The following is a 24334-nucleotide window of genomic DNA, read 5'->3' as shown; positions in this document are numbered from 1 at the left end:
TGGGGTGCGGAGACTATAGGACTCTGAGTTTCCTCCCAGGACACTTTCTGGGTGCCCCCCGTCCGGATACTTCAGGCTACAAGGACTGTTTGTCCTCACAAGAGGGACTGGGTCAAGTTGCAGGACACTGCAAAGTGGCCGCGCCAGAGGCTCTTGGAGGGCTGGAGCGGGGCAGGGGTGCGGGAGCAGCGGGTTTGGCACGGGGGGCCTGCGGAGGGGGGGACGAGGCCCGCCCCCGAAGGGCTGACAGCGGCCCTCGGGCCACCTTGGCCGCGCCCCCCGCGCCCCGAAGGAGGGGGAAGGGAAGGGGCCGGGAGGGGAGGCAGCGCCCCCGCGCCGCCCGCCCCCGGCCGGGGAGGACCGTGTGAAAATGAGGCCGGGGCTCGGGGGCCGGGCGGGGCCAGGCCGGGGGTGTCAGAGCGCAGCGGGCAGGGCGCCCGCACACACCTCCCGGAGCCGCTGCCGTGCTCGCCGCCCGCGCGCCGCAGCCTCTGCCCGCAGCCGCCGCGCCTTCCATGGGGGTCGCGGGCCGCGGCTGTCCGGGGGCGGCCCCGGCGCTGCTGCTGCTGCCGCCGCTGCTGCTGACCGCAGCCGTGCTGCCCGGCCCGGGCCGCGCCCCGGGGCCGCCGGAGGGTGAGTGTCCGGGCGCGGGGCGCACCTGGCAGGCGGGGCGGCGCCGGGGAGGGCGTCCTGGGTCCCGGAGCAGGGTCGCCCTGAGCGGGTGGGCCGGGCCCCGGGAGGGGTTGCCGGAGCCCCGCGTGGCCCCCGCTCCCCTGGAGCCTTCACCCTCCGGCCAGGCCAAGGCCCCACCGCCGCCGGGGCTAGAGGCCCAGGGCCTGGGAGCTGCGGCGGCCTCGGACCCGGACCCGGGACTGATGACAGTTCCTGCCGCGTCCCTGCCTCCCGGGGTCCCCGGGGAGCGCCTGCTAGTCAGACTCTCCCCGGCTGAGCAGGGAGGAGGGCGTCGGAGTCTCGGGGTCCAGCTCCTTCTCGTTTCAAAGGGGAAACTGAGGGCCTCGGCCAGGGCACATCATTAGATCGTAGCAGCTTTGATCCTGCTCTTTCGGGGGCCGCGGAGTTCTCCCGAGGGCTTCGGGGTCGGCTCCCGGGACCTCTATTTGCGGAACGGCCACCGTCTGAGGATCCGGAATCCCCGTAGGCAGCAACCAGCCTGGCTTTTGGCCAGACGTGGATAAGTACTCTAACTGGACTTGCGATACTTTCAAAACTTTTGTTTTTAATTAACATCTTGGATTGGCGTCGACCCAGGAAATACTTCTGCCAAGGCCGGTGTCCAGGTTGGGAGGGTGAGCACTGGTGGATCGGGTGGGTACCGTTCCCCTCTTGGCATCACCTGAGAGCTCAGGATGGTGCGCTCACATTCCAGGGCGAGCTCTCCCCCCCGCCCCAAGAGGAAGCCGACAGACGCCAGTCAGCTTTCAGCAGGCATCTCCCCCAACCTGGCCTTTCTTGCAGCGGGCATTTACTATTGCCTACACGTGTGCCAGGCAACGGGGCGCGGCCCAGTCTGTAATCAAGGCACCTTCTGGAGAGGGAGACAGGCAGGAAAAAGCGACAACTCTGTGTGATATGTGCTACAAAAGGAGATAAATACAGAAGCACATTTGGGGGGATACTTCACCTATCCTGGGGGGTCATGGCAGGCTTCCTGGAAGAGGTGGTTCTGAGCTGAGTCTTGAAGTCACGGAGAAAGGGTGGGGAGTATTCCAGGCAGAGTGTCAGGCTGTTTCTGGAGCTGTGCCTGTGAGCAGTGGTTTGTCCCGTGGGCTCCCAGGCAGTTCAGCTGGTGAGGAGTGGGGTGGAGTGGGTTGGTGGGAGGTGGTGATGGAGAGCGGCCGAGGTCAGGTCTCACGGGGCTTGGGCACCGTACCAGGAGCGGCTGTGTGCTCTTTTGCAGATGTGGATGAGTGTGCCCAAGGGCTAGATGACTGCCACACCAATGCCCTGTGTCAGAACACGCTCACCTCCTACAAGTGCTCCTGCAAGCCTGGCTACCAAGGGGAGGGCAGGCAGTGTGAGGGTAAGTGTCTTGGGGTCCAGTGGTGGGTGGGCCAGCAAGGGTCGATCCTGCTCCTCTGCTCTTGCAGTGGTCACTGATGTGGGTAAAGGTGCTGCCTCTTCCCCCAAGTCATACTCCCCACTCTCTGAAATGCACTTCAGATCCTTAAAGAACTGGAAACATCAGGGCTTCCCTGGAGCTGACTATACAGTTTTTCCTGGCTCTGAAATGTCTTTTGTATCTAGCTTCTAAAAAGTAAAAGAGGCGTTTTAGTATCTTTAGTGTCACTCAGTTTGGGGGCAGAAAGTCAACAGCCTCGTTCAGGAGGGCTCGATCAGGAGGGCTGTGCCTGCCGAAGCAGGGCAGGTCCCCCTCTTCCCTGGGGCAGTTTGCACCTTCTCTCTGGAGTCGGAGAGCCAGCGTGCTGCCCTCCCCTGCTGGCGAGGGAGGCTCGGTCTTGCCCACGGTCCTGGGCAGTTTGGCATTGTGACCTGCCAAGCTTTAGAGCCACACCAAGGGTCTGCCTCATTCGGAGTTGCAAGTTCACCCTGGAAAGATGTGTGCAAGATATTTTAAGCCCTTAGAGCTCCAGACCTGGACTCTGCCAGTTTGAGTTCTGGGCCACTGCGTGAACTCTGAAGTGCAGGACTAGCTGGAGACGGGACGCTGCTAGGAGGGGGCTGTTCCTGAGGGTGGAAATCCCAGCATGGTGGATTGGCAGGGCTTTTCAGGGAGCTCTGAGCCAGTCCCATCCTCCATTTTGCAGATGAGAACACTGAGGCCCAGGGGAATGGGGGTAGGGACTTGTGGCTGTGCTCACACAGTCTGTAGGTGGAAGAGAGCCGGATCTCTAGCTCTGTCCCTGGCCCCATGTCTCTTCCATTCCCTCAGCCCCCTGGTGTTCCTCTTTGGCTGGGTGAGAGGTCCTAATATTTCCGGTCTCCTTGCTGAGGAGCAAAACTCCTTCCATCCGAGGAAGCCGGCTCCTGATCGTGTTCACAGCAAGTGGGGTTGGTGGTCCGTCCATAAAACCCTCCTGCCCTTCCAAGTTCATATTTTCCCAGAGACAGATGACCATGTCTCTATCTGCTCTGCATGAAGGGAAGTCAGAAGGCTGCCTCTCCCTGAAACATCTGCCTGCCGGTTCCTCCATACCACATCCTCACCATATTAAATACTTTATTTACCGTGCTGCAGTCCACACACATCGGCACTCTGCTTGGGGAAAAATGTTTAATTTTCACTGCGTCCTCTGGTCACTGTGTTCTCTTTGCGGGTGGGAACTGTGCCCTGGTCTCTTTTGGGTCAAGCACATATTAGTGAATGATGTTGAAGTGGCAAGTGGCAAGAATTTCCTTATTCTTAGCTGTTGGGTTTGGCATGTTGCAAATAAAATGGAATTGCTAACAGTTTATGGTTGAAAAGTCTACTATTTAGTTTAAAATAACTAATGATTCACTGGCATTGTTGCTTTTATATATTACATTTGCTTAGAAAAAGTCAGACAACACAAAAATGTAAAAAACAGAAAATTTAAGACCTTCCTCTTCCTTTATCCACAGGTAATCACCATGAACAAAAAACATACATTCTTTGCATTTTAAACAAAAACCCTGGGAACATTCGCTCTTTCAATACTTGTAGCATTTATAAATCTCGTCGGTAAGGATGCCTCTGTTTAGCTTGGATTTCTTGGTCCGGGAGTCCAGGAGTAGGGGAATTGCAAAGTTTCAAAGACATGACTCCAGTATGTGTGTTTCTTGGCTTGTTCGTTGTTAAGCCTCTTGGGTCCAATCGCCAGTATCATTTGCTTCTGTGTTCAAGAATGGGAACTAGGTTTACTCCAAGTGAACAGAATTGTATTCTCTACAAAGTGTCTTCTGCCAAAGTGTTGGATATATGAAAGTATGGGCCCTGAATAGTATTTTTTTAAAATAATGTGATTCATAAATGGCTTTAAATAAAAGATATTTTATTCTACATGATCTGTGCTAACATCTCAGACTTTGGGGAGGGGATGTTTCAGTGATCAGTATTCATTGTACAGTCCTTACTTCTCAGTTTAGGGAACTTAATTAAGTTTAATAAAGATGAACCTAAACTTGGCCTTTGTTCAGGAGCTATATTTTTCAAAAACTTTTCACTTAAAAATTATTTTAGGCTTCAGAAAACTTGCAAAAAAGGTGAATTTATATGTGTCCTTCACGTATCTTACCCACCCAAATATTAACAGCTTATGCAACCATAACACAGTATCAAACCCAGGAAATTAGCATTTCCACAATGTTATTAACTAAACTATAGACCTTATTCAAACTTCATCAGTTTTTTTTTTTAATGTCCTTCCTCACCACCCCCCACGTCCCTCCCGCCCAGGATCCAACTCCAAGTCCCACTTCCCACTGATCTTTTTCTTCTGTGTCTCCTCCCGTGGGTGTCAGTCCCTTAGTCTTTCCTGTTCTCTCAGGACTGGACCCGTTTGATGAGTACTCGTCGGTTCTTCTGATTTGCCTTCTGTTTTCTCATGAGAAGAGTTGATAGGGCAGGGATTGAAAAGGTAAGAGAATTGCCTGTGTTTTCTCATGGTAAGATCGAGGTTACACGCTTGGAGTAACACAAAAGTAAAACTTTTGCTAAGGCTGCTACGGAAGTGCTGCTGCGCAGCTCACAGGGGCACACGGCGTCGTTGCCTTAGCGGCGACGTCAGCGTTGGTCACCTGGTAAGGAGGTGCGTCCTGGGTTTCCCCACTGCAGTCAGATTTTTTTCTCTTGCAGGAGAAACTTGTCTTGGGGTCAATGCTTTCAGCCTTTGTTAATAACTTGTTTCTTGTCAAACCTTTGCCCCCTGTTTTTAGCATCGAACTGTGGGTTTTCCTGCAACAGCTGTTACTGGGATATGTGCTTCCCTTCTTCCTTATACAGCTGTTCAGTTGGGATTCTCCTGTAAGGAACATTCCTTCTCCCCCATTTATTTATGCATTGATTTATATGTTTATACATTTATACCAGTATATACTCATGGGTATTTATTTAATTATATGTACAGCTCTTTATTTTTGGCTCAAGTTGCTTCAGCTTTAGCCATTGGGAGCTCCATCACATTCCTGTCCTCAGCCCTTTTTATCTGCCCCTGTCCTTTTTATGAAAAATTTCTAATTTTCTGGTACCACAAGATGCTCCAGGCTCATCTTTTATTTTTCACTCCCCAGTCTTGGAATCAACCACTTCTCCAAGCAGCTATAGTTCCTTTTATTGGAAAATGGTGTACAGAAACCAAGATCTGGATGTTTGATATTTTCATTGTTACTGGGGTGATTATTCCTAGGTCCTCTCAGAGGAGCCTAGCTACAGAGGATAGAGCTACAAAATACATACACATCTATATTTCTTTTTTTTAAGATCTTATTTATTTTTAAAGAGAGGAGAAGGGAGGGAGAGAGGAAGAGAAACATCAATGTGTGGTTGCCTCTTGCATTCCCTCTACTGGGGACCTGGCCCGCAACCCAGGCATGTGCCCTGGACTGGGAATCAAACCTGGACCGTTTGGGTCACAGGCCAGCACTCAATCTACCAAGCTATACCAGCTAGGGCTCTATTTCATCTATCTATCTATCTATCTGTCTATCTATCTATCATCTATCTATCTATCGTAAATTACACTGTTACTTTGGATTCCTCAGCAATATCACAAGATTCATTCTAACCTTCCTCTTAGCTTATTAACAACTTCTTTCTCCAACCATGAGAAACTTGGCTCTCATTATGTGCAATATATCTACCCATTTGTTCAGTCCTAGTGTACAAATGAAGTACTTACAGAATTACCAATCTATAATCCTGTGAGTAACACAGGTTTACTAGAGTACAGTATTCATATATAACTGTTTTTATTTTTAACCTTACAATAGCAAGTCAAGATATAGTTTTCCAAAGTTACTTAGACTAGTACTTTTCTTCCTCATTCCCTTCAGTGTGGTTGTATTATTCATTTACAATACAGTACATTCACTTGTTTCTATTTGTACTCCAATTTTTATTATATTTTATAGACTATGTATTTCAGTTGTCCCAATGTCTCCCCCTTTGCCCCGCTCCATCCAGAACCTCCTTATTCTTTCCATCAATCTTCCTGCTTAGTTCATGGCCATGGGTCATGCATATCAGTTCTTTGGCTTCTTCATTTCTTATGCTATTCTTAACGTCCTCCCCCTGTCTGTTCTGTACCTACCAAGTTGTATTTCTTAATCCTTGCACCTTTCCCCCCATTCTCTTTCTTCCCCCTCACAACTGATAACCCTCCAAATGATCTCCATACCTATGATTCTGTTTCTGTTCTGCTTGTTTGGTTAGTTTTTTAGATTCAATTGTCGATAGTTGTGAATTTATTGCCATTTTAATGTTCATAGTTTTGATCTTCTTTGTCTTAAATAAGACCCTTTAACATTTCATATAATAATGGCTTGGTGATGGCGAACTCCTTTAATTTTACCTTGTCTGGGAAGCACTTTATCTGCCCTTCCATTCTAAATGACAGCTTTGCTGGATAAAGTCATCTAGGTTGTAGGTCCTTGCACTTCATCACTTTGAATACTTCTTGCCAATCCCTTCTAGCTTGCAAATTATCTTTTGAGAAATCAGCTGACAGTCGTATGGGAACTCCTTTGTAGGTAACTCTCTGCTTTTCTCTTGCTGCTTTTAAGATTCTCTCTTTATCTTTAACCTTTAGCATTTTAATTATAATGTGTCTTGGTGTGGTCCTCTTTGGATCCATCTTGTTTGGTACTCTCTGTGCTTCCTGGACTTGTATGTCTATTCCTTCATGAAATTAGGGAAGTTTTCTTTCATTATTTTTTTCTTTTTAAAAAAATCTTTATTATACCTTTTTCCATTATCATTTAGGCTCTTTATACCTTCTTCCCCCCAGCAGTCACCACACCATTGTCCATGAGTTTTTTTTTCCTTTTTGCTCAATCCCTCCAGCCCTTCACCTCCCCCAATCCTACTAGCTGTCATCTGTGTGCCCTCTATGAGTCTGTCTCTGTTTTGCTTGTTAGTTCAGTTTGTTCATTAGATTCCACATCAGTAAAATCATATGGTATTCATCTTTCACCGACTGGCTTATTTCACTCAGTATAATGTTCTACAGGTCCATCCATACTGTCACAAAGGGTAAAACTTTCTTTTTTATGAACAAGTAGTATAAATGTCCCATAGTTGTTTTATCCATTCATCTATTGATGGACACTTGGGCTGCTTCCATATCTTGGTGATTATAAATAATGCTGCAGTGAACATAGGGGTGCTTATGTTTTTTTGAAAAAGGGTTTTGGGTTCCTTCAGATATATTCCAAGAAGTAGGATTGCTGGGCCAAAAGGCAGTTCTATTTTTAATTTTTTGTGGTATCTATATACTGATTTCCACAATGGCTGAAACAATCTGCATTCCCACCAACAGTGCAAAAAGGTTCCTCTTTCTCCACATACTTGCCAGCACTTGTTGTTTGTTGATTTATTGATGATAGCCATTCTGGCAGGTGTGAGATGATATCTCACTGTGGTTTTAATTTGCATTTCTCTGATGATTAGTGACGTTGAACATCTTCTCATATGCCTATTCATGTGTATGTCCTCTTTGGAGAAGTGTCTATTCTGGTCCTTTGCCCATTTTTAAATTGGGTTGTTTGTTTATTTTGGTGTTGAGTTTTATAAGTAATTTATACATTTTGGATATTAACCCGTTATCAGATATATTGGCGAATATGTTCTCCCAGTCTGTTGGTTGTCTTTTTATTTTGTTGATGATTTCCTTTGCTGTGCAAAAACTTTTTAGTTTGATGTAGTCCCATTTGTTTATTTTTTCTTTTGTTTCCCTTGCCTGGGGAGAGATATCTGATAAAAAAATTGCTACAAGCAGTGTCTGAGATTTTGCTGCCCATGTTTTCTTCCAGGATTTTTATGGTTTCGGGTCTAACATTTAAGTCTTTGATTTATTTTGAATTTATTCTCATGTGTGGTGTAAGAAGATGATCTAATTTCATTTTTCTACACATATATGTCCAATTTTCCAAACACCATGTATTGAATAAACTATCTTTAACCCATCATGTGTGCTTACTTTCTCTGTTGAATATTAATTGACTATCATTATTTTTTTCAAATAAGTTTTCAATTTCTTACTCTTTCTTTTCTCCTTCTGGCACCCCTATGATTTGGATGTTGGTACATTTGAAAATGTCTCAGAGGCTCCTTAGCCTATCCTCATTTCTTTGGACTCTTTTTTCTTCTTGCTATTCTGATGGAATGTTCTTTTCTTCCTTATGTCCAAATCATTGATTTTATTCTTGTCTTCATCCCCTCCACTGTTAGTTCCCTGTAAATTTTTCTTTATTTCACTTAGTGTAACCTACATTTCTGCCTGGGCCTTTTTTATGCTGTTTAAGTACCCAGTGAGTTCCTTGAGCACCCTAATAACTGGTGTTTTGGACTCTGCATCTGATAGATTGCTTATCTCCCTTTTGTTTAGTTCTTTTCCTAGAGTTTTGTTTTGTTCTTTCATTTGGGCCATATTTCTTTGTCTTCTCATTTTGGCAGCCACCTTGTATTTGTTTCTGTGTATTAGGTAGAGCTGCTTGGACTCCCTGTCTTAGGAGTGTGGCTCATCTGGATGAATGTGGCTTCTTTAATTCTTTGATTGTCAGACTTCCATACAGCTAGATTTTCTGAGGATTCTGGGTGATATTTGTCTTATAGCCTAGTTGTAATTTTTGCTGTGGTTGTGTGAGGAGGCAAGCTCTGTTTACCTATACCTCCATCTTGACTGGAAGTCTGTATTCCATTTTTTTATTTCTCTCCTCATCTCACCCCTGCTTCCTGGGGTGAGCATTCATATGTAGGTATGATTGTATCCATGTGTGTATGTAAAATATCATTATGGTTCTGAGAGTCAAAGTTATACAGAAACTCAGAGAAGAGTTACTCCTTCCTCCTATTCTTTTTTAAAAGATTTTATTTATTTATTTTTAGAGAGGAGAGCAGGGAGAGAGAGACACAGACATCAATGTGTGGTTGCTGGGGGCCATGGCCTGCAACCTAGGCATGTGCCCTGACTGGTAATTGAACCTGCGATGCCTGGTTTGCAGCCCACGCTCAATCCACTGAGCTACGCCAGCCAGGGCTTCCTCCTTCCTATTCTTATTACCCTGTTCCCATTTCCCCTTCTCTCCACCCCTTTTCCCACACACTGTGGCTCACCATCTCTGTAGTTTCTGGTAGCCTTCCTGTATTCTTTTATACAAATAGGCAGCTAAATGTGTATTTTATTTTAATTACTTTAATGTTATAATTTGCATACTATAAAATTCACCAATTCTAAGTAAGTGTACAAATCACTGCTTTGGGATAAATTAGCTGAGTTTTGCAACCATGACATAATATAGTTTTCAGACATGTTCCTCCCTCCTCTCAATCAGATCCCTCACGCATGTGCAGTTACTCTTCATTCCCAGCCCCAACTCCAGGCAACCACAAATCTGTTTTCTGTCTCTGTAGATTTGCCTTTTCTGGACATTTTATATAAATATAATCAAACAATATATGTGGTCTTTTTGTTTGTTTTCTGTCACATAGCATAATGTTTCTGAGGTTCATCAGTGTTGGAGACTTGCTGGCATTTTAATTGTTGACTAGTATTCCATTGTATGGGTATACATATTTTGTATGGATGGATATACATTCACCCATTGATAGATATTCGGGTTACCTCTACTTTGGAGCTATTATAAATAATGTTGCTATGAATATTCACCTGCAAGTCATTGTGTGGACATAATTTTACATTTCTCTTGGATATACACCTAGGAGTAGAGTTTCTGGGTTATATGGTAAATTTATGTTCAACCTTTTAAAGGAACTACCAAATGGATTTCCAAGTGGCTGTGCTATCTCATATCATTATTGGCAATGTATGAGGGTTCCTATTTCTCCGTATCCCTGCCAATATTTGTCATTGTCTGTCTTTTTAATTATAACTATTATAGTGAGTGTGAAATGGTATCTCATTGTGGTTTTAATTTGAATTACCCTAATAATTAATGATTTTGAGCATCTTCTCATGTGCATATTAGTTATTCACATGTCTTCATTGGTAGAATGTCTATTCAAATCTTTTCCCATTCTAAAATTGAGTTGTTTGTTTTATTGAGTTGTAAGAGTTCTTTGTAAGTGCTTTATAAGATCTGTGATTTGCAAGTATTTTCTACCAATATGTAGTTGTCTTCATTTCCTTAATGATGTCTTTCGAAGTGCAAAAGTTTTTAATTTTGATAACATCCAGTTTATATATTTTTAAATTTATGGATTTTGTGTTCAGTGTTGTATTAAGAAACTTTTACCTAACCCAAGGTATGAAACATTTTCTCATAAGAACTTTATATCATTTTTTGTAAAAGCTTTATAGTTTTAGCTCTTACATTTAGGTCTCTGATCCATTTTGAGTTGATTTTTATATATTGTGTGAGGTAAGGGCCTAAATTAATCTTTTTGCATGTGGAGATCTAGCACCATTGTTGAAAAGAGTATCATTTCTCCTGACAGATTGTCTTAGCATTTTTATCTAAAATCAAGTGAGCATAAATATAAGTGTTTATTTCCGGACTCTCAGTTTAGTTCCGTTGATCAATATGTCTTTTTTTATGCCCATACTACACACTGTCTTGATAACTGTAACTATATAGTAAGTGGAAGTCCTCCAGGTTTGCTTTTTCAAAATTGTTTTGGTTCTTCTGAGTCTTTGCATTTTTATATAAGTTTTAGGATAGTGTTATTAAGTTCTGCAAACACTAAAGCATTTTGGAATTTCTCACTTTTTTTTGTATTCTCTTATTTTTTACACAAAGGTAACATACCATAGATACTCTTGCATTTTTCTTTTATTTAATAGTATATCCTAGAAATCACTCCAAATCGGGTCATAAGAATCTTATTCATTGTTTTTTTTAACAGCGGCATAGAACATCATTGAATAAAATGCACCATAATTCTTCAAAAGTCTGCTGTGTATGGGCATTTATGTTGTTTTTAGTATTTTGTAATTACAAATGTTACAGTACATAATCTTTTGTATATTTATTTTCCGGTTGTTGGAGATGTATCTTCAGGGTAGATTCCTAGAAGTTTAAAGGTAAATGTATATTTCTTCATAGTAAAGAAATAGCATCTGTCTGGTTGACTTCTCTTTTATTTCTCAGACATTGATGAATGTGAAAACGAGCTCAGAGGAGGCTGTGTCCATGACTGTTTGAATATTCCAGGCAATTACCGCTGCACTTGTTTTGATGGCTTCATGTTGGCTCATGACGGACATAATTGTCTTGGTAAGGAAAACGGTTGGGAATGGCAATTCTCCTCTACCCTCTGGCACCCCACCCTGTTTTTCCTTTGATGAAATACTCGTTAAAACAAAAAAGGGATCAGACACTTGTGTTTTCTAGCCCCCTAGAAATCATACTCTCTGACAGAAAACCAGGCAAAGGTTTTTAGTTTTTATTGTGATCATTCATAATATAAATCCTCCATTAGTCTAAGGAGGTGGGCGAGCTTTGTCATTACTACTTATTGACTTACTAGCATTGTCTTGTCACCTTTAAGATCTTTGATTTGGTGATGAAAGAGTCTGGATTTATAACCGTTTCTTCAATGCTGTATCTCTGTTCTAGAATCTGGTAAAACTGCTTTGTCCTGAAGACTCCAAGTGTGTGCTTGAATCTCATCCAGATAGATTCTCCCTCTTTTTTTTTTTTTTGACATAGAGAGAAGTTCAAACAGCACCTTTCCATCAACGTCCTCTTTGTATTCCACTAAACAGAAGCATCTGGTGGAGTTTGAGCCCCTGAGTTAGGGACTGCAAAGAGCAGTGTTTACCTGGGTTTCTTATGCCAGGAATAAAACAGGACTTAGAAATAGCAAGTAATTGGATGGGGTCGAGTGTTGGATAGTCTCAGAGGATGCAGTACACCTGGCGGGTAGGTATTGGTGACCCGTTTACATTTTAAGGCTAGTGTCATCAGTTGTACGGAGGACATCATGGGAGACAGGTGGCATCAGATTCCATGGACACTGATGACCCTCCATGGGGCTGACTCACTGATGTCCCCTTGGATGACCCAGGAGCAACTTAAGCCAGGCCCTGACCCCGTGCTCCCTCATAGTGCCGTGGGAAGAGTCACTTGATCAAATGCTTTCAGATCAGCATCAAAGTTACAGATAAGTATGGGCAGAGTGCGTGTTTTTTTGTGAAATATTTTCCTTTGGGACTTAGTCCTCATATGACCTTTATCCACTTCAGTGTCAGCTGGAGCCTCATCCTGATGTAAACTGTCTCTTCCTGAATAAGAGGTGAGGCTTTGCGTCAGACCACTTGGCTCGCTTGAGGGCCAGAGGCTCGCTAAGCCCTTTGCAGGCTTTCCAGGCCATCGTCCCACAAACAGGCACATTAGGGCAGCAGTCCTGAGAGCAGCAATACACTGAGATGAATTAAAAACTCAAAAACAGGAAAGCACTTTTAGCATTTAATTTGTTGGGAAGCATAGAGTATGTTTGTGCATGGGGGGGGGGTTGGGTTTTTTGTTGTTGTTGATTTGGTTTTGTTTTTACCATTTTCTGGGGGAAATGTCACATTTCCCTTTGATTTGCCAGCAGTGGCATTTCAAGGATTGGTCTCTGGTGGCATTCTCCACCATCACAGCTGTGCTCAAACCTGTAGCCTGGAGAGGTGTGAGCTTCCAAAGAATGAGAAGCCACACCGGCCAGGAGTTAAGGACTGGGGCCAGTGTTGGGTGGGGTGGTTCTGAGTACAGGTCTGCACAGAATCCTGAGGCCCGGAGTCTTCCTTGCCTGACCGCCAACACATATTTCAGCAGACTCTCTCCATTTTTGTCCTTGGAGTCTCTTTGTGGGTTTGGTAGCAAGGATCTGCCTTGCAGAAAGACCCGGAGCACCTGCTTACTGTATCTGAACAGGCTAAACATTCTTTTTAAAAAAGGCCTGAGAAAACAAAGTGGTACATTAAGAAGAGCAGGACCAGCGTACATAGAGACTTCTCTGCCAGTTAGACTTGAAAGGGCCAACACATTTTGTGAGCAGCAAGAAGCTCAGAGCCAGGACTCCTCAGGAGTGGCAGTTTCCTGTGTTCTCTGGGAAGAGCCCTCACCACTCTCCGGGCCCCGTAACCACACATTAGCCACAAATATATTAGCCAGAATCGACGAAGCACAAACACCACTTAGCTCTGGCACTGACCCCAGAGTTCTCCAACATCTGACTGCCTGGGCGTCTGAAAAACGAAACACAGCTCTTCCATGCTGCTCACCCCACCTGAATTCAGTTTCTGTTTGCTGAGTGTCTGGAAGCAGGGCATAGCTCTTCGGCTTTGTGGTAGTGGTTCTCCACGCTGGCTGCACATTGAAAGCACTTAGGAAGTTTAAAACAACACCGTGGCCAAGGTCGCCTCCAAGGCTTCTTCTATTAGTGTCTCCGGAGGTGGGTCCATGCCGCAGGGTTCTAAACTGCAGCCAGAGTTGTAAAATACTGTTTTACAGTCTGGAGAAATTCACCAACCTAGTGATATACATTTGTGCATGTGAACACACACGCTTTGCATTAATTCAGTCAGAGTGCATCACCTAAGTTAGTGACACATTTCTAATTGCCTTGGAGAAAAGGAATAGTGATTAAACGTGGGGTGGGGTGTGGCAGCTCAGAGGAGAGCACACCTTTACCCAAAAGCAATCCAGGACTTGGTGTTCAGGGAGGCAGATCTCTCCGGGGCACCGTGAACCCTCAATGAGGAACACCTAGGCCAGGTGTGTCCCAGTGTGGCTCATCCTCTGGAATGTGCTCCCTTCACCCTCTGGAACAAAGAAGGGCAGGTTTGTTAGGCTTCAGGGGATGGCTCAAGTCCCATCAGTTTAGAAAGGCATCTGCTTGGTAGTGTGGGAAGACCAATGACTGTAAGATCTGAAGCTTGAAACCAGATAACAGATATTTAAATGGGAATTTTCTTGTTACGGATGTGCCCAGGAGCTAGTGATAGGCCCATGGGAAATCAGGCTGGGGAAAATAAATTGCTTTTGTATCAGCCTTTTCCTTGAGCCTCTGTCATGTCTGAGACTTTTCTGGAAGTTTCCTCCTCTTTGCTCATGCATTGAACAGTTCAGGTGCAGCTGCACATTCCAGTAAAGAAACAGGTTCTGGTAAATAAAACACAAACTTTGGGCCTTAAGCAGTTTGCAGTCTGGTGGAGGTGGATAAGTAAAAGACTCTGAGGGGTCAAAAAGTACAAATAAAAAAAACCCAATTTTGGGAATGCAGGGCAGTGAGTATATTGATGGAGCCACATGCATGCAACTCGGTGGAAGGGAAGTCCCCTAACCCCACTTCGGGGGTATGGCACTGGGCAGGGCCTCTCCCTCCCTGTGTTTCTGATGGCCCCTTCTCCGGGGCTCCTGCTGTCTCCTCTATGTCTGCCTGCCCCTGGTATTCTCCCAAATTCTACCTCTGGCATCCCCTTTCTGCTCCCCTCTCCCCATTCACACACTCCTGCCTTGTCTTGGGCTTTCTCAGGGACACTCGCCTAGGTCAGGCCCCCACAAGTAAGCGGTTTTCAGGGCTGTCTTTACAATACCAGGGGGAGGTTTCCCAGTGCCTGCTGGACCTACGCCTGAGCGCCAGCTTCTCACACTATCACCTCCCTTCCCAGGGCGGGGGCCAACCACAACCCCACCCCATCTCTATACCCAGTGCTGCTCTTGCTCATATTTCTTGGCCACTCCACCAAAGGCCCACGTGGCTCCCCTCTGGCAGGCACCTGTCCACAGGTGCCTTTTATTTCCTCCTCCCTAGGCATCCCCACTGCCAGGCCCCAGGTCAGCCCCCCACAGTACCAGGCATGGCAATTTCAGACACTCGTATGAGGCTGGACTCCCAGGCTTTCGATTATTCCCATTGCTCCTGTCCTCCCCTCAGCTGCTGCCTTGTTCTTCCCAACACAAGGGTCTGACCATGTCGCCCCTGCTCCGAGCGTCTCCCAAATGAAGTAGACCTTCTCTGCTTGTTACTCAAGGTCCTCTACAGTGTGACCCCCAAATCGGTCTTCCCAGCTCTGTCTCCTGGAACTTCCCTGCTTGTGCGCAGGCTGCAGCCCAGAAAAACAACCCACTGTTACTTGAACAGACTCCGTGTTCCCCAGCCTTCCCACCAGTGCTCACACTCCCTCTGCCTGGAAGCCCTCCTCCTGATTTATAACTGGAGGAATCCCACAGGGCCCACCCTTCACCAGCTTTTCCACAAAACCCATCCTGACACCCAACAACCACACGTGACCTCCTTTTCCTTTGTGCCACCTCTTCCTGTATTTCATGATCACTTGTACACTTGTCTCTTTCCCCCTCCTGAAGAGCATGCTCCTGGAACGGGGGAATTTGATCTTTCGTCTGTTTTACTGCCTCCCCAAGCACTGAGCACTGCACTGTACTTTGCAAAGAGAAGGTGTTCAGTCAATATTTACTGAACTGATTATCCTATATGCATACAGAAGGCCTTTTTTAAGTGAGCCCCAGACCCATGAGGGTCAGTTAATCATCTGGAGTCTCCCTGACTTCAATGCTTGGAGCTTCCGTGATGCAGGGGCTGGGAAAGGAAGCCCATCTCTGCTTAGTAGGAGTCCCTGAGCTGCCGAGCGGAGCGGGGTATTGAACCAGTAACAAAAGAGATGATTAGCCTTCCCCCTGCAGACGTGGACGAGTGCCTGGAGAACAATGGCGGCTGCCAGCAGACCTGTGTCAACGTCATGGGGAGCTACAGGTGCCACTGCAAGGAGGGCTTTTTCCTGAGTGACAATCAGCACACGTGCATCCACCGCTCAGAAGGTACCTTTGCTCTGCTGTGGTTGGGGGAGGAGGTGGGGGACGCTCACATCTGAGCATCCCCCACCCTCAGTGACTATAGAAGGGAGGTATGGGCTGTAGAAAGCAGCCCAGACTCTGCTAGTGGGGGACCGTGGGCGAGTTGTTTTAGCTTCACCATCTTTACCTGGCTCACCCGGCAAAGTAAGTGGCTGAGCTCTGAGGTCTCTTCAAATTCTCACATTCTCTGATTCTAATCTTCCCATAGAGTACATTTCAAACATGACAAGATATCTCAGGGGAAATGGACAGTCTGCCAAGTTTTTCAAAATCGTGCTGCAAACCACAGCACCAAGCCGAGCCTGCTCCTTGCTCAGGGTGGGTGGGAAGGGCTGGAGCCTCCTGTGGAGATTTCCAGAGCTTTGCTCTGTTAGCACCCCCAGCTAGATGGGGCCTTCCCCATGTTTTGCATTTCTGAACTCTTAAGCCTCTGAGGCTCCAGCAGGCAGGGGACTCTCCCCAGGCTGGGGCTCTCTCTATGTCACCACTTACCATTCCTCCCTAAGTTTGCAGAAAGCTCTTCTCTTTTGATGGCCTTCTTTTCTTCTCTCTGTTTTGAGTTTATACCTTGTTTTGTGCCTCTAATTAGTTCAGTGGACTCTCAGGAGTGGGAGGGGGCATGAGTACACAGGGCCAATCGCCACTTTTTGCCAAATGATGTGCTTTTAATTCTTCTTGCTCTTTTGTAAGCCAGATAATCACATCTTGGTGACTGCATTTCTTCTCCCAGGGTTGCCTGTGCCTCTTTTCAAGTGAAGTGCCCTAAATATTAGACTATTAACTCCTTTTGGTATGTGCTACTTATCCGTTTTCATAACTTAAGAATGAGGCCATTTTAAGCTCTTCTATTATTTAATCACAGATTTATGGGTTTGTTATTTTAATTGTGGTGACAGTGCCTTTTCAAGGGTTTCTTTGTGGAAGATGATTTTTCCTAGGAATGAGGGCTCCTTCCCTGTACCTGACTGGAAAGCCCGTCTGGACACTGAGAATGGTCAGAGAAAACCCCCGGGACGAGGGCTCCATGGTTCCCACCACCCCAGCCTGGTCACGGCGGCCGGGAGCGCACACACTGGCTCTAACCAAGCAGGTCTCCATCTCACACAGGCGTGTTCGAGTAGCAGTTGGGTTTCCTTTTCCTGCGGGTCTGTCTGGGCTCTTGGGTGAGCTCTGACTCTCCTCCGAGGCGGAGTGAAGAGGCCAGCGGCACTAGTGATCTGATCTCAGGGCATCTCCCCTTTGGTTGCTCCAAGCTGCTTCTGGAGAAGTCACTCTGGCTTTCTTTTCTGGCAGCAGGTGGCCCGTGGGTGGGGGGGCCATTGCTTGGACGCCCCCAGCATGGATCCCACCCACTCATGAAGCCCTACTCATCCCTTAGCCTTGCACTTCCAGAGCGGTGGCCCCCTTTTCCCCTCCAGCAAGCCCCCTAGACCGATTAAAGACACAGGCTCCTCCTAACAGAAGTAAATACAAAAGCAGTTCCCTTCCACAATCTGCGTTTTTTAATTTTCTACAGTTCAGACATTCTTGGAACCCCTGAAGAGTATTTAAAATGAACCTATTTGTCTGGAGCTAAAACCAAAATCCAAGAATTCGCGCTGTGGTTTGGAAGCGCTCCCTGTGATTTTCTGTTGGGTTTTGACCTGATGGCCTGGCAAATGCACATCAGCGAGAGCCCGCGCGCACACTCGACCCGAGGCCCCACCCATCAGGCTTCACCTCTCCCGGTAGAACAGCCGAGAACCCCAGCTCCTCTAGGACTCCCCTACCATGCGCATTAAACCCTTAGAAACTGTATTAAAATAGACTTTAAAACCTACAGTTGATACTCCAAAAAATGGTTAAAAGGAGGTAACACTGCACACTAGCATTTTCTAGTTTAGCTGTTGTTTTGCTAACAGCTCTTGCTCTTCATTGTTTGCCAACTGTTCTTCAATGCAGGGGACCCTAATAGCTGATTCAGAGGGACAGCTCCAGTCATTGATTTTTTTTAAATTCTGAGAGACCCCAAAGCTCTGAGGGAGAGACCGTGTGTTTTCACCCATGTAATGGGGGTAGGCTGGAGACAGCGGCCCGCCTGCCTTTGTCCCCATTCACAGGCACTCAGGCTCTCAAAGTGAGCATTCCTCTGTTGTTTTGTCTGCGCTGAGAATGTTTTTAGGTGTTTGTCCTGTGGCCCTTTCAGAGCAGTGGGGAAGGCGTCAGGGTCGTGAGGAAGGGGCTGTGCCCCCACCGGGGCCTGTCCGGCCCTTTTGTGCGTCGCTTCTCACCCTGTTGGCAAGCCATATTTTTATTTGGTTTCTGGAAGCATCTTTCATTGAGACCCCGAGCCTGGGGACCACAGGAATGGGCATTTCTAATGTTTTTGAGCTGTTTTCCTCCTGGTGAACTAACATCGCTGAACACAATGGCTAGGCTGGTCCCAGGGGCAGCCAGGACTGTGGCCAGCGGGCCTCCCAGTTTGGACCAGATCCACCTGCCCCCCTCCCCGCCCCTGCAGTGGCCTTGTTTGAGTCAGGGTACCCTAAGAGGCTTCATGTCACCTCTTGAAAAGCCCTCAGCATCTCCAGAGCCATTTTTAACCTCCATTGTCTCCTGGTGAGCTTGGGTCTAGCTTGCTCTGATATGACATCAGGGGCAATTTTCTGTGTATCTCCACAGCATCTGGTGCACAGTTCATACAAAATATTTCTTGTGTAAATGAATTGCTCTGAGGCAGTAAAGGTCACTTTGTAAAAGTCTTAACAGGACTTGTAAAGAGAGTGAAAAAGAAGAAAAAGAAGCAGCTGACCTGTGTGGGGAGGGCACTTTGCAGGTGTTACTGCTGCCTTTTCTCGGGCACTGTCACGCGTACCCCTAGGTGCTCCTGGAACTTTTTCTTTTTTTCTTAATTTGTTTTTTATGTTCTCCCAGAGACATTTGTTTTTTATTACTTTTAGAGAGAAAGGGAGGGGGAGAGAGAGAATCATCGATGTGAGAAAGAAATATCGATCAGTTGCCACTTCTACATGCCCCAACCATGGATTGAACCTGCAACTTGCTTATGTGCTCTGGCTGGGAATCAAACCCACGACCCTTTGGCCTACCAGATGATGCTCCAACCAACTGAGCCATACCAGCCAGGGCCTGGTGCCTGTTATTTCAAATGCTCTGCTGACCTAAGGACAAATGTAATGCTCACTGTGCCTTCCCAGGAGGACAAGACACTGCTTTCAGAAGCACCTCCTGTGCCATCTTGGCACCAGGAGAAAATAACATCTTCAGAAATCACCAGTTAGAGCAATGAGCAGTTTCCACTCATCCAGTGCAAGCCTCTTTCTGTATTAATTGACAGCAGCCCTTGGCATGGGTGAATGAGTCCCAGCACCTTCCAGCAGATTGAGAGCCACAGTTCAAACAGCTCGTAACTGTCAGATAAAAACCAAGATAGTTTTAGGAGAGTATGGGATGTATTAACTCTTGTGCTATCTTTTGAAATGGGAATAAGAACTGTTTATATGAAAACAATTTTCCCAGTTCAGCATAGATCAGTGGGTCTGTGGCAGAATGGCAGAGAGGGGACTTTTGACCTCCTTAGAGCCAAGTAGCTAAGGTTTCAGGGGCACAGTACAGAACAGTGTGGGACCCTAGAGAAGCTGAATGAAAACACTGGTACTTAGGTTTAAACGATGTTACTTCCAATATGAGAAAGTGTCTTGTTACTAGGGAGCCAATGAGAACAAAATCCCTACTTTCAAAGGTGTCTTTGAGTTGCATTGCACAAATTCGAAGAAGCATTGCATTAGTAATGCACTGCAGACTGAGGTGATGTTTTGAGAATACTCTTGAGTGTGGCGATAGCTCTTTTGGAGTACGGGCAGGCATCAAGGTCTCAGTGGGTTTTGAGATGAGGCACAGTGCTGGCAAACTACACAGGTGTATACTTTGCTACGGCCCCGTCATTTCTGTGTATGTTAGACCATCCAGGAAAATAACCACCTCTCCCCCTTCCCATCACTGTTGCCACAAGATTGGGTCTAATGAAACTTACAGCACACCCAAAAGGATCACACAGAAGCCAAAGCAAACCCCACATAGGAGGTCTCCTTCTGTTCTCCTTGCCATCACGTTGTCGTGTGACACTGCCAGCGGCTTGTGCCCCCAGCTTGCTGAGAGAAGGGCCCAGGGACTGACAAGGGTGGTCACAAAGGAGAGGTCCCTGGGCAGGTGACCATGGTGGTGGTGCCAAAATACAGTAGTCATGGTCACCACCCAAATGTGGATTTGGTGGGGGGAGAGAGGAGGGTGGAAATTTTCTGAAAATCATCTTCAAGAGTGTGTGAAAGCAGTGGGGCCCCTCCTCAGCCCACCTGCAGGCTCTCTGAGGGGCACCCTCCTCTCCTCTTTGCATTCTTGATCGGCTTCGGTAACCAGTTCCTGGGGTCAGCAGGCTCTCATTCCACGCTCAGAGAGCTCCTGATGAGAACTCTCTTTTCAGTTTATTGGTGTGGGCTCCTACTTTTTTTTTTTTTTTTGAGAATTGAGACCTCTTATCTCTCGGGTGACATAAGAAATTTTTCATGTCTGCCTTGATTTTAATGATATATTCTTTTAAAACATGGGGCTGCTGGAGACTCGAGCAGGCAGGCAAGTCTGTGGCTCATGCCTGGTCACATGCTGCTCTGTTTTGCAGAGGGTCTGAGCTGCATGAATAAGAATCATGGCTGTAGTCACATCTGCAAGGAGGCTCCGAGGGGCAGTGTCGCCTGCGAATGCAGGCCTGGTTTTGAGCTGGCCAAGAACCAGAGAGATTGCATCCGTAAGTATGAACAGGTGCACACCTGCGCTGGGAACTGGCCTGCCCCAGAGGTTGTTGGCAGCAGCAGCCCAGCATCAGAACCGCCACTTCCTGGCACAGCAGCAGCAGGGAAGGAAGCTGGCATGTGACACTGACCTCCATCGAGCACTCAGTTCACTGTACCAGGGTAGTCTCCCAAAAGGGAAGAGAAATGGTTTTTTTTTTTTTTAAGTAACCACTCAGAAGGAAATGAAATTCAGGAGGAAGGAGTGTGACATTGGGGGCTGGGTATCCCCATTCCCACAGAACTGAGTCAAATTTCCTCATTGGGCAATCCCAGCTCTTTGCTACCTGGTTTGTGCTTCTTTTATAAGCCGTGCCCACCTCTTTTTCTCCCAAACACCAACTCTTTGCCTTTCAGAAAACAGCCCATGTCTTTCATGTCCCCAAGCCTTTTCCAAGCACTCCTCCTTCCCTGGCTTGGCCAATTCTCACTCAATTTTCAATATCCTACATGACTTCTACAAATGATAAGGGTAATGTCTACCTTTGGGGAAGCATTTATTATGTGCAAAGTCTTGTCTGAAGATGTACCCTTGTCATATTTAATTCTTAAAATCACCACCCTAAGAGCCAAGTGTTATTATGCTCACTTTTAGCTGAGAAAATTGTGGAGAAGCTAAAGCAACAAGGTCACTCAGGGATTAAGTGAACAAATTAGGGTTCCAGCGTGGGTCTGCCTGACACAGGGCGTGTGCTCGTAGTCACCATGTCGTCCTACCTTGGAATCCTCCTGGACGGCCTCAGCACGGCCACCGTTTGGTGTTTTGGCTCCCACAGCAGAGAGTCATTTCCAGCACATGATTCTCTGGGAGAAATTGTGTTTATGTGTTTCTCCCCAACCATGAGCCCTCCACGTCAGGGACCTCATCGGTTTCCTCTCTCAGTCTTCTGGTGCCTGCCACAGGATGTGCTCAATCCACACGTTTAAGATTAATGGATCTGTGAACGGCATACGTGGTCTGGACACAGCTGCCCCACAATGATGAAATATGCTCATGAAACACCAACAGACAATAGGAAACAACCGGCCATTAAAGGTGTTCCTGAACCACGATCTATGCCGGAGGAAACTCTGAGGGTTTCCCTTCAGGAACTCCTCCCAAAGCCATGGACCTTCTAGAAGACCCCTGCAGTTTGCTACGGATGGTAGTTTACAGTGAGGAGACCTTCATGGTTAAGAGATGAAGAGACAGCTGTTGTTATTTTAAGTCACCGCATTTCTTTTTATTTTTTAAATCGAGGTATAATCAACAGAAAACATTTTTATTAGTTTCAGGTGTACAGTATAATGATTTGAGATGAGACAGTTTCGCAGGTAAGAGACTTCTTTCCATTGTCTCCACCACAAAGCGGAGTGCAGCCTTGAAGCCTGCCGAACCAGGGCTGGTGCCCCCGGCACAAACAAGCTCCGACAGGCTTTCGGGGCCCTTACAAGTGAGGCTGTGCTTGGGGGCAGCCAGCGGCCGGGCAGGGTGAGGACCGCTTCTCCTGGTTCCGGGTGTCTTTGAAGGAGCACGCAGATCCTCCGAGACCTGTGCAGTGAGACTCAGCATTTCAGTTTTTTTCAGGGGCCAACAGACTATTTGAAAGCTTATTTTTAAAAATTTTAAATGTTTTTAAGATGTCTCTGCTCAAATAATATAATCATACTTAAAAGAGGACAAAGATTCAGAATTCCACCACATCACCAGCTGTTTCACTTTTTTTTCATATTCTTATTTAGGTGTTCATAGGCATAACACAATTTTTACATAACTACAATCACAGAAAAGTTTCTCACACCACAGATATGCATTTAGTTCTTTTAAGTTAGAAAAATTACAATGCCTGTGTAAGAATTCAAACAGTCCAAAGCGTGGAGAGAAAATATAACCTTCCTCCTCCCATTTGCTCTGCCAGAGGTAACCACTGTTCGGTTTTGTAGTTAGCTCTTTTTTTTGGGGGGGGGGGCTTGCCGTCAATGCATTTGTACATAGTCTTTGTAATTGCTGGTTAATATTGCATTAATTGTATGCAAAGAATCACTATTTCCTCTGATTACCCACCTTCCTTCTAACTAATCCAGATGGAATCTGATGAGAGAAATCCTATACACATGTACAAATTAAATTTTGTCTGTTTGTCCCAGACCTAGAGTGTGATTGCATTTCCCAGAGCTCCAGTACAGTTGTGTTAATATGCAAACTTCTCCTGATAGAGCAAAGCAGTAGTCTAAGAATCTTTTGTTATGAGTTTGTCTAAATAGTGAATATCTATACCTCCCACCTTCCCATCTCAACCTTCCGTATAATTTTGGTCAAATCTGTCATTCGGCATTTCCACACTCCATATCGTGACTGCCTGTTGATGCGGACAGAGACAGGGTCTGCTCAGGGTCATCTCTCCTGTGCCCAGCGCCCAGCGCCCAGTGTGTATGAGGGGCTCAGATACTTGCTGAATGAAAATCAGAGTTCTTCTGGCACAGACGCAGCCCTGGATGTGGAAATCTCAGGGCTTTATGCATCAATTCATTTTCCTCTCAGTGACTTGTAACCATGGAAATGGTGGGTGCCAGCACTCCTGTGAGGATACAGCTGAAGGTCCAGAGTGTAGCTGCCATCCCCAGTACAAGATGCACACAGATGGGAGGAGCTGCCTTGGTGAGTGGAGGCCCCCGTACTGGGTGAGAGTCTACCCCAGCCTGCCCAACCCTTACCCTAACTCTGACCCTAACCCTGACCAACTATTAATGGTGTTGGGCACCAGATGCAGGTGTTTCCAGTGCATTTGTCCCCAAACGGTCCCATGATGCTTCACATGTGGCAGTGGGAATGGTTTAGGGAATGCGGTCCCTTTCTCCATGTGTGACCTTGAAAAGCCCTTTCACCTCTCCTGGACTAGGCTTCTCCTGAAGCTAGTATTTGGGAGACTGGACAATACATCCTGAGTGGCTTCGGTGACACAAAGTTAAATCTAGTGGTTTGTGACAGCACAGTGGCCTTTCTGTCAGCAGGATCCAGGGTTGCATATTCCTGGTGGGATGCCTGCCCCATCTGTCATAGCGTGTCCTTTGTTGACTCCATTTTATAAGATTCTTTTCACCCTGGACTAAGGGTATTGGCGTGAATCTGAAGCTTGCATTCCCCAGTGTCTCTTTGGTCAGTGCGATGTGCTTCAAAAGCACACGTTTTTGAATGTTTACTGAGGCTCTGCATACATTTCGCATGCCAGGCTTCCCACAGAGCCTCATTACTGCACATTTTTATTGAGTGAGCAGTCACATATCTCACATTGCTCTCATATCTGGGGTTTCAGCAGAAGCAGTTGTGCAGGGGATGAATAATCTGACTCATTCGGTCTGAGAACTGTGCTCTTTTGTGTTTCTTGCAGAGCGAGAGGACACCGCCCTGGAGGTGACGGAGAGCAATGCCACGTCGGTGGCAGATGGGGACAAGCGGGTGAAACGGCGACTGCTCATGGGTAGGCGCCTTGCCCACTCTCCCCTGGCCACTGTCATTGTCCATTTCCCTCCCCAAC

General features: G+C 46.4%; 1 protein-coding gene across 3 annotated transcripts in view; it reads left to right on the top strand.

The window, feature by feature from the left end:
* The first annotated feature begins 415 nt into the window (after positions 1-415).
* Positions 416-24334, top strand: part of SCUBE2 (signal peptide, CUB domain and EGF like domain containing 2) — a 71612-nt gene continuing 47693 nt past the window's right edge. For 2 of the 3 annotated variants that reach the window (XM_036028995.1, XM_028517568.2), the window contains exons 1-7: positions 416-633; positions 1919-2041; positions 11266-11391; positions 15808-15942; positions 20651-20776; positions 23341-23457; positions 24188-24277. In XM_036028995.1, coding sequence (XP_035884888.1) covers positions 516-633; positions 1919-2041; positions 11266-11391; positions 15808-15942; positions 20651-20776; positions 23341-23457; positions 24188-24277 — 835 coding nt within the window. In that variant the 5' untranslated portion in view covers positions 416-515. The remainder of the gene's footprint in view (positions 634-1918; positions 2042-11265; positions 11392-15807; positions 15943-20650; positions 20777-23340; positions 23458-24187; positions 24278-24334) is intronic. The other variant, XM_036028996.1, reaches the window with a different exon arrangement.

Source organism: Phyllostomus discolor, chromosome 6 (assembly GCF_004126475.2).
Source record: "Phyllostomus discolor isolate MPI-MPIP mPhyDis1 chromosome 6, mPhyDis1.pri.v3, whole genome shotgun sequence".
NCBI lineage: Eukaryota > Metazoa > Chordata > Mammalia > Chiroptera > Phyllostomidae > Phyllostomus > Phyllostomus discolor.
This window is presented reverse-complemented; position numbering and strand designations above follow the sequence as displayed.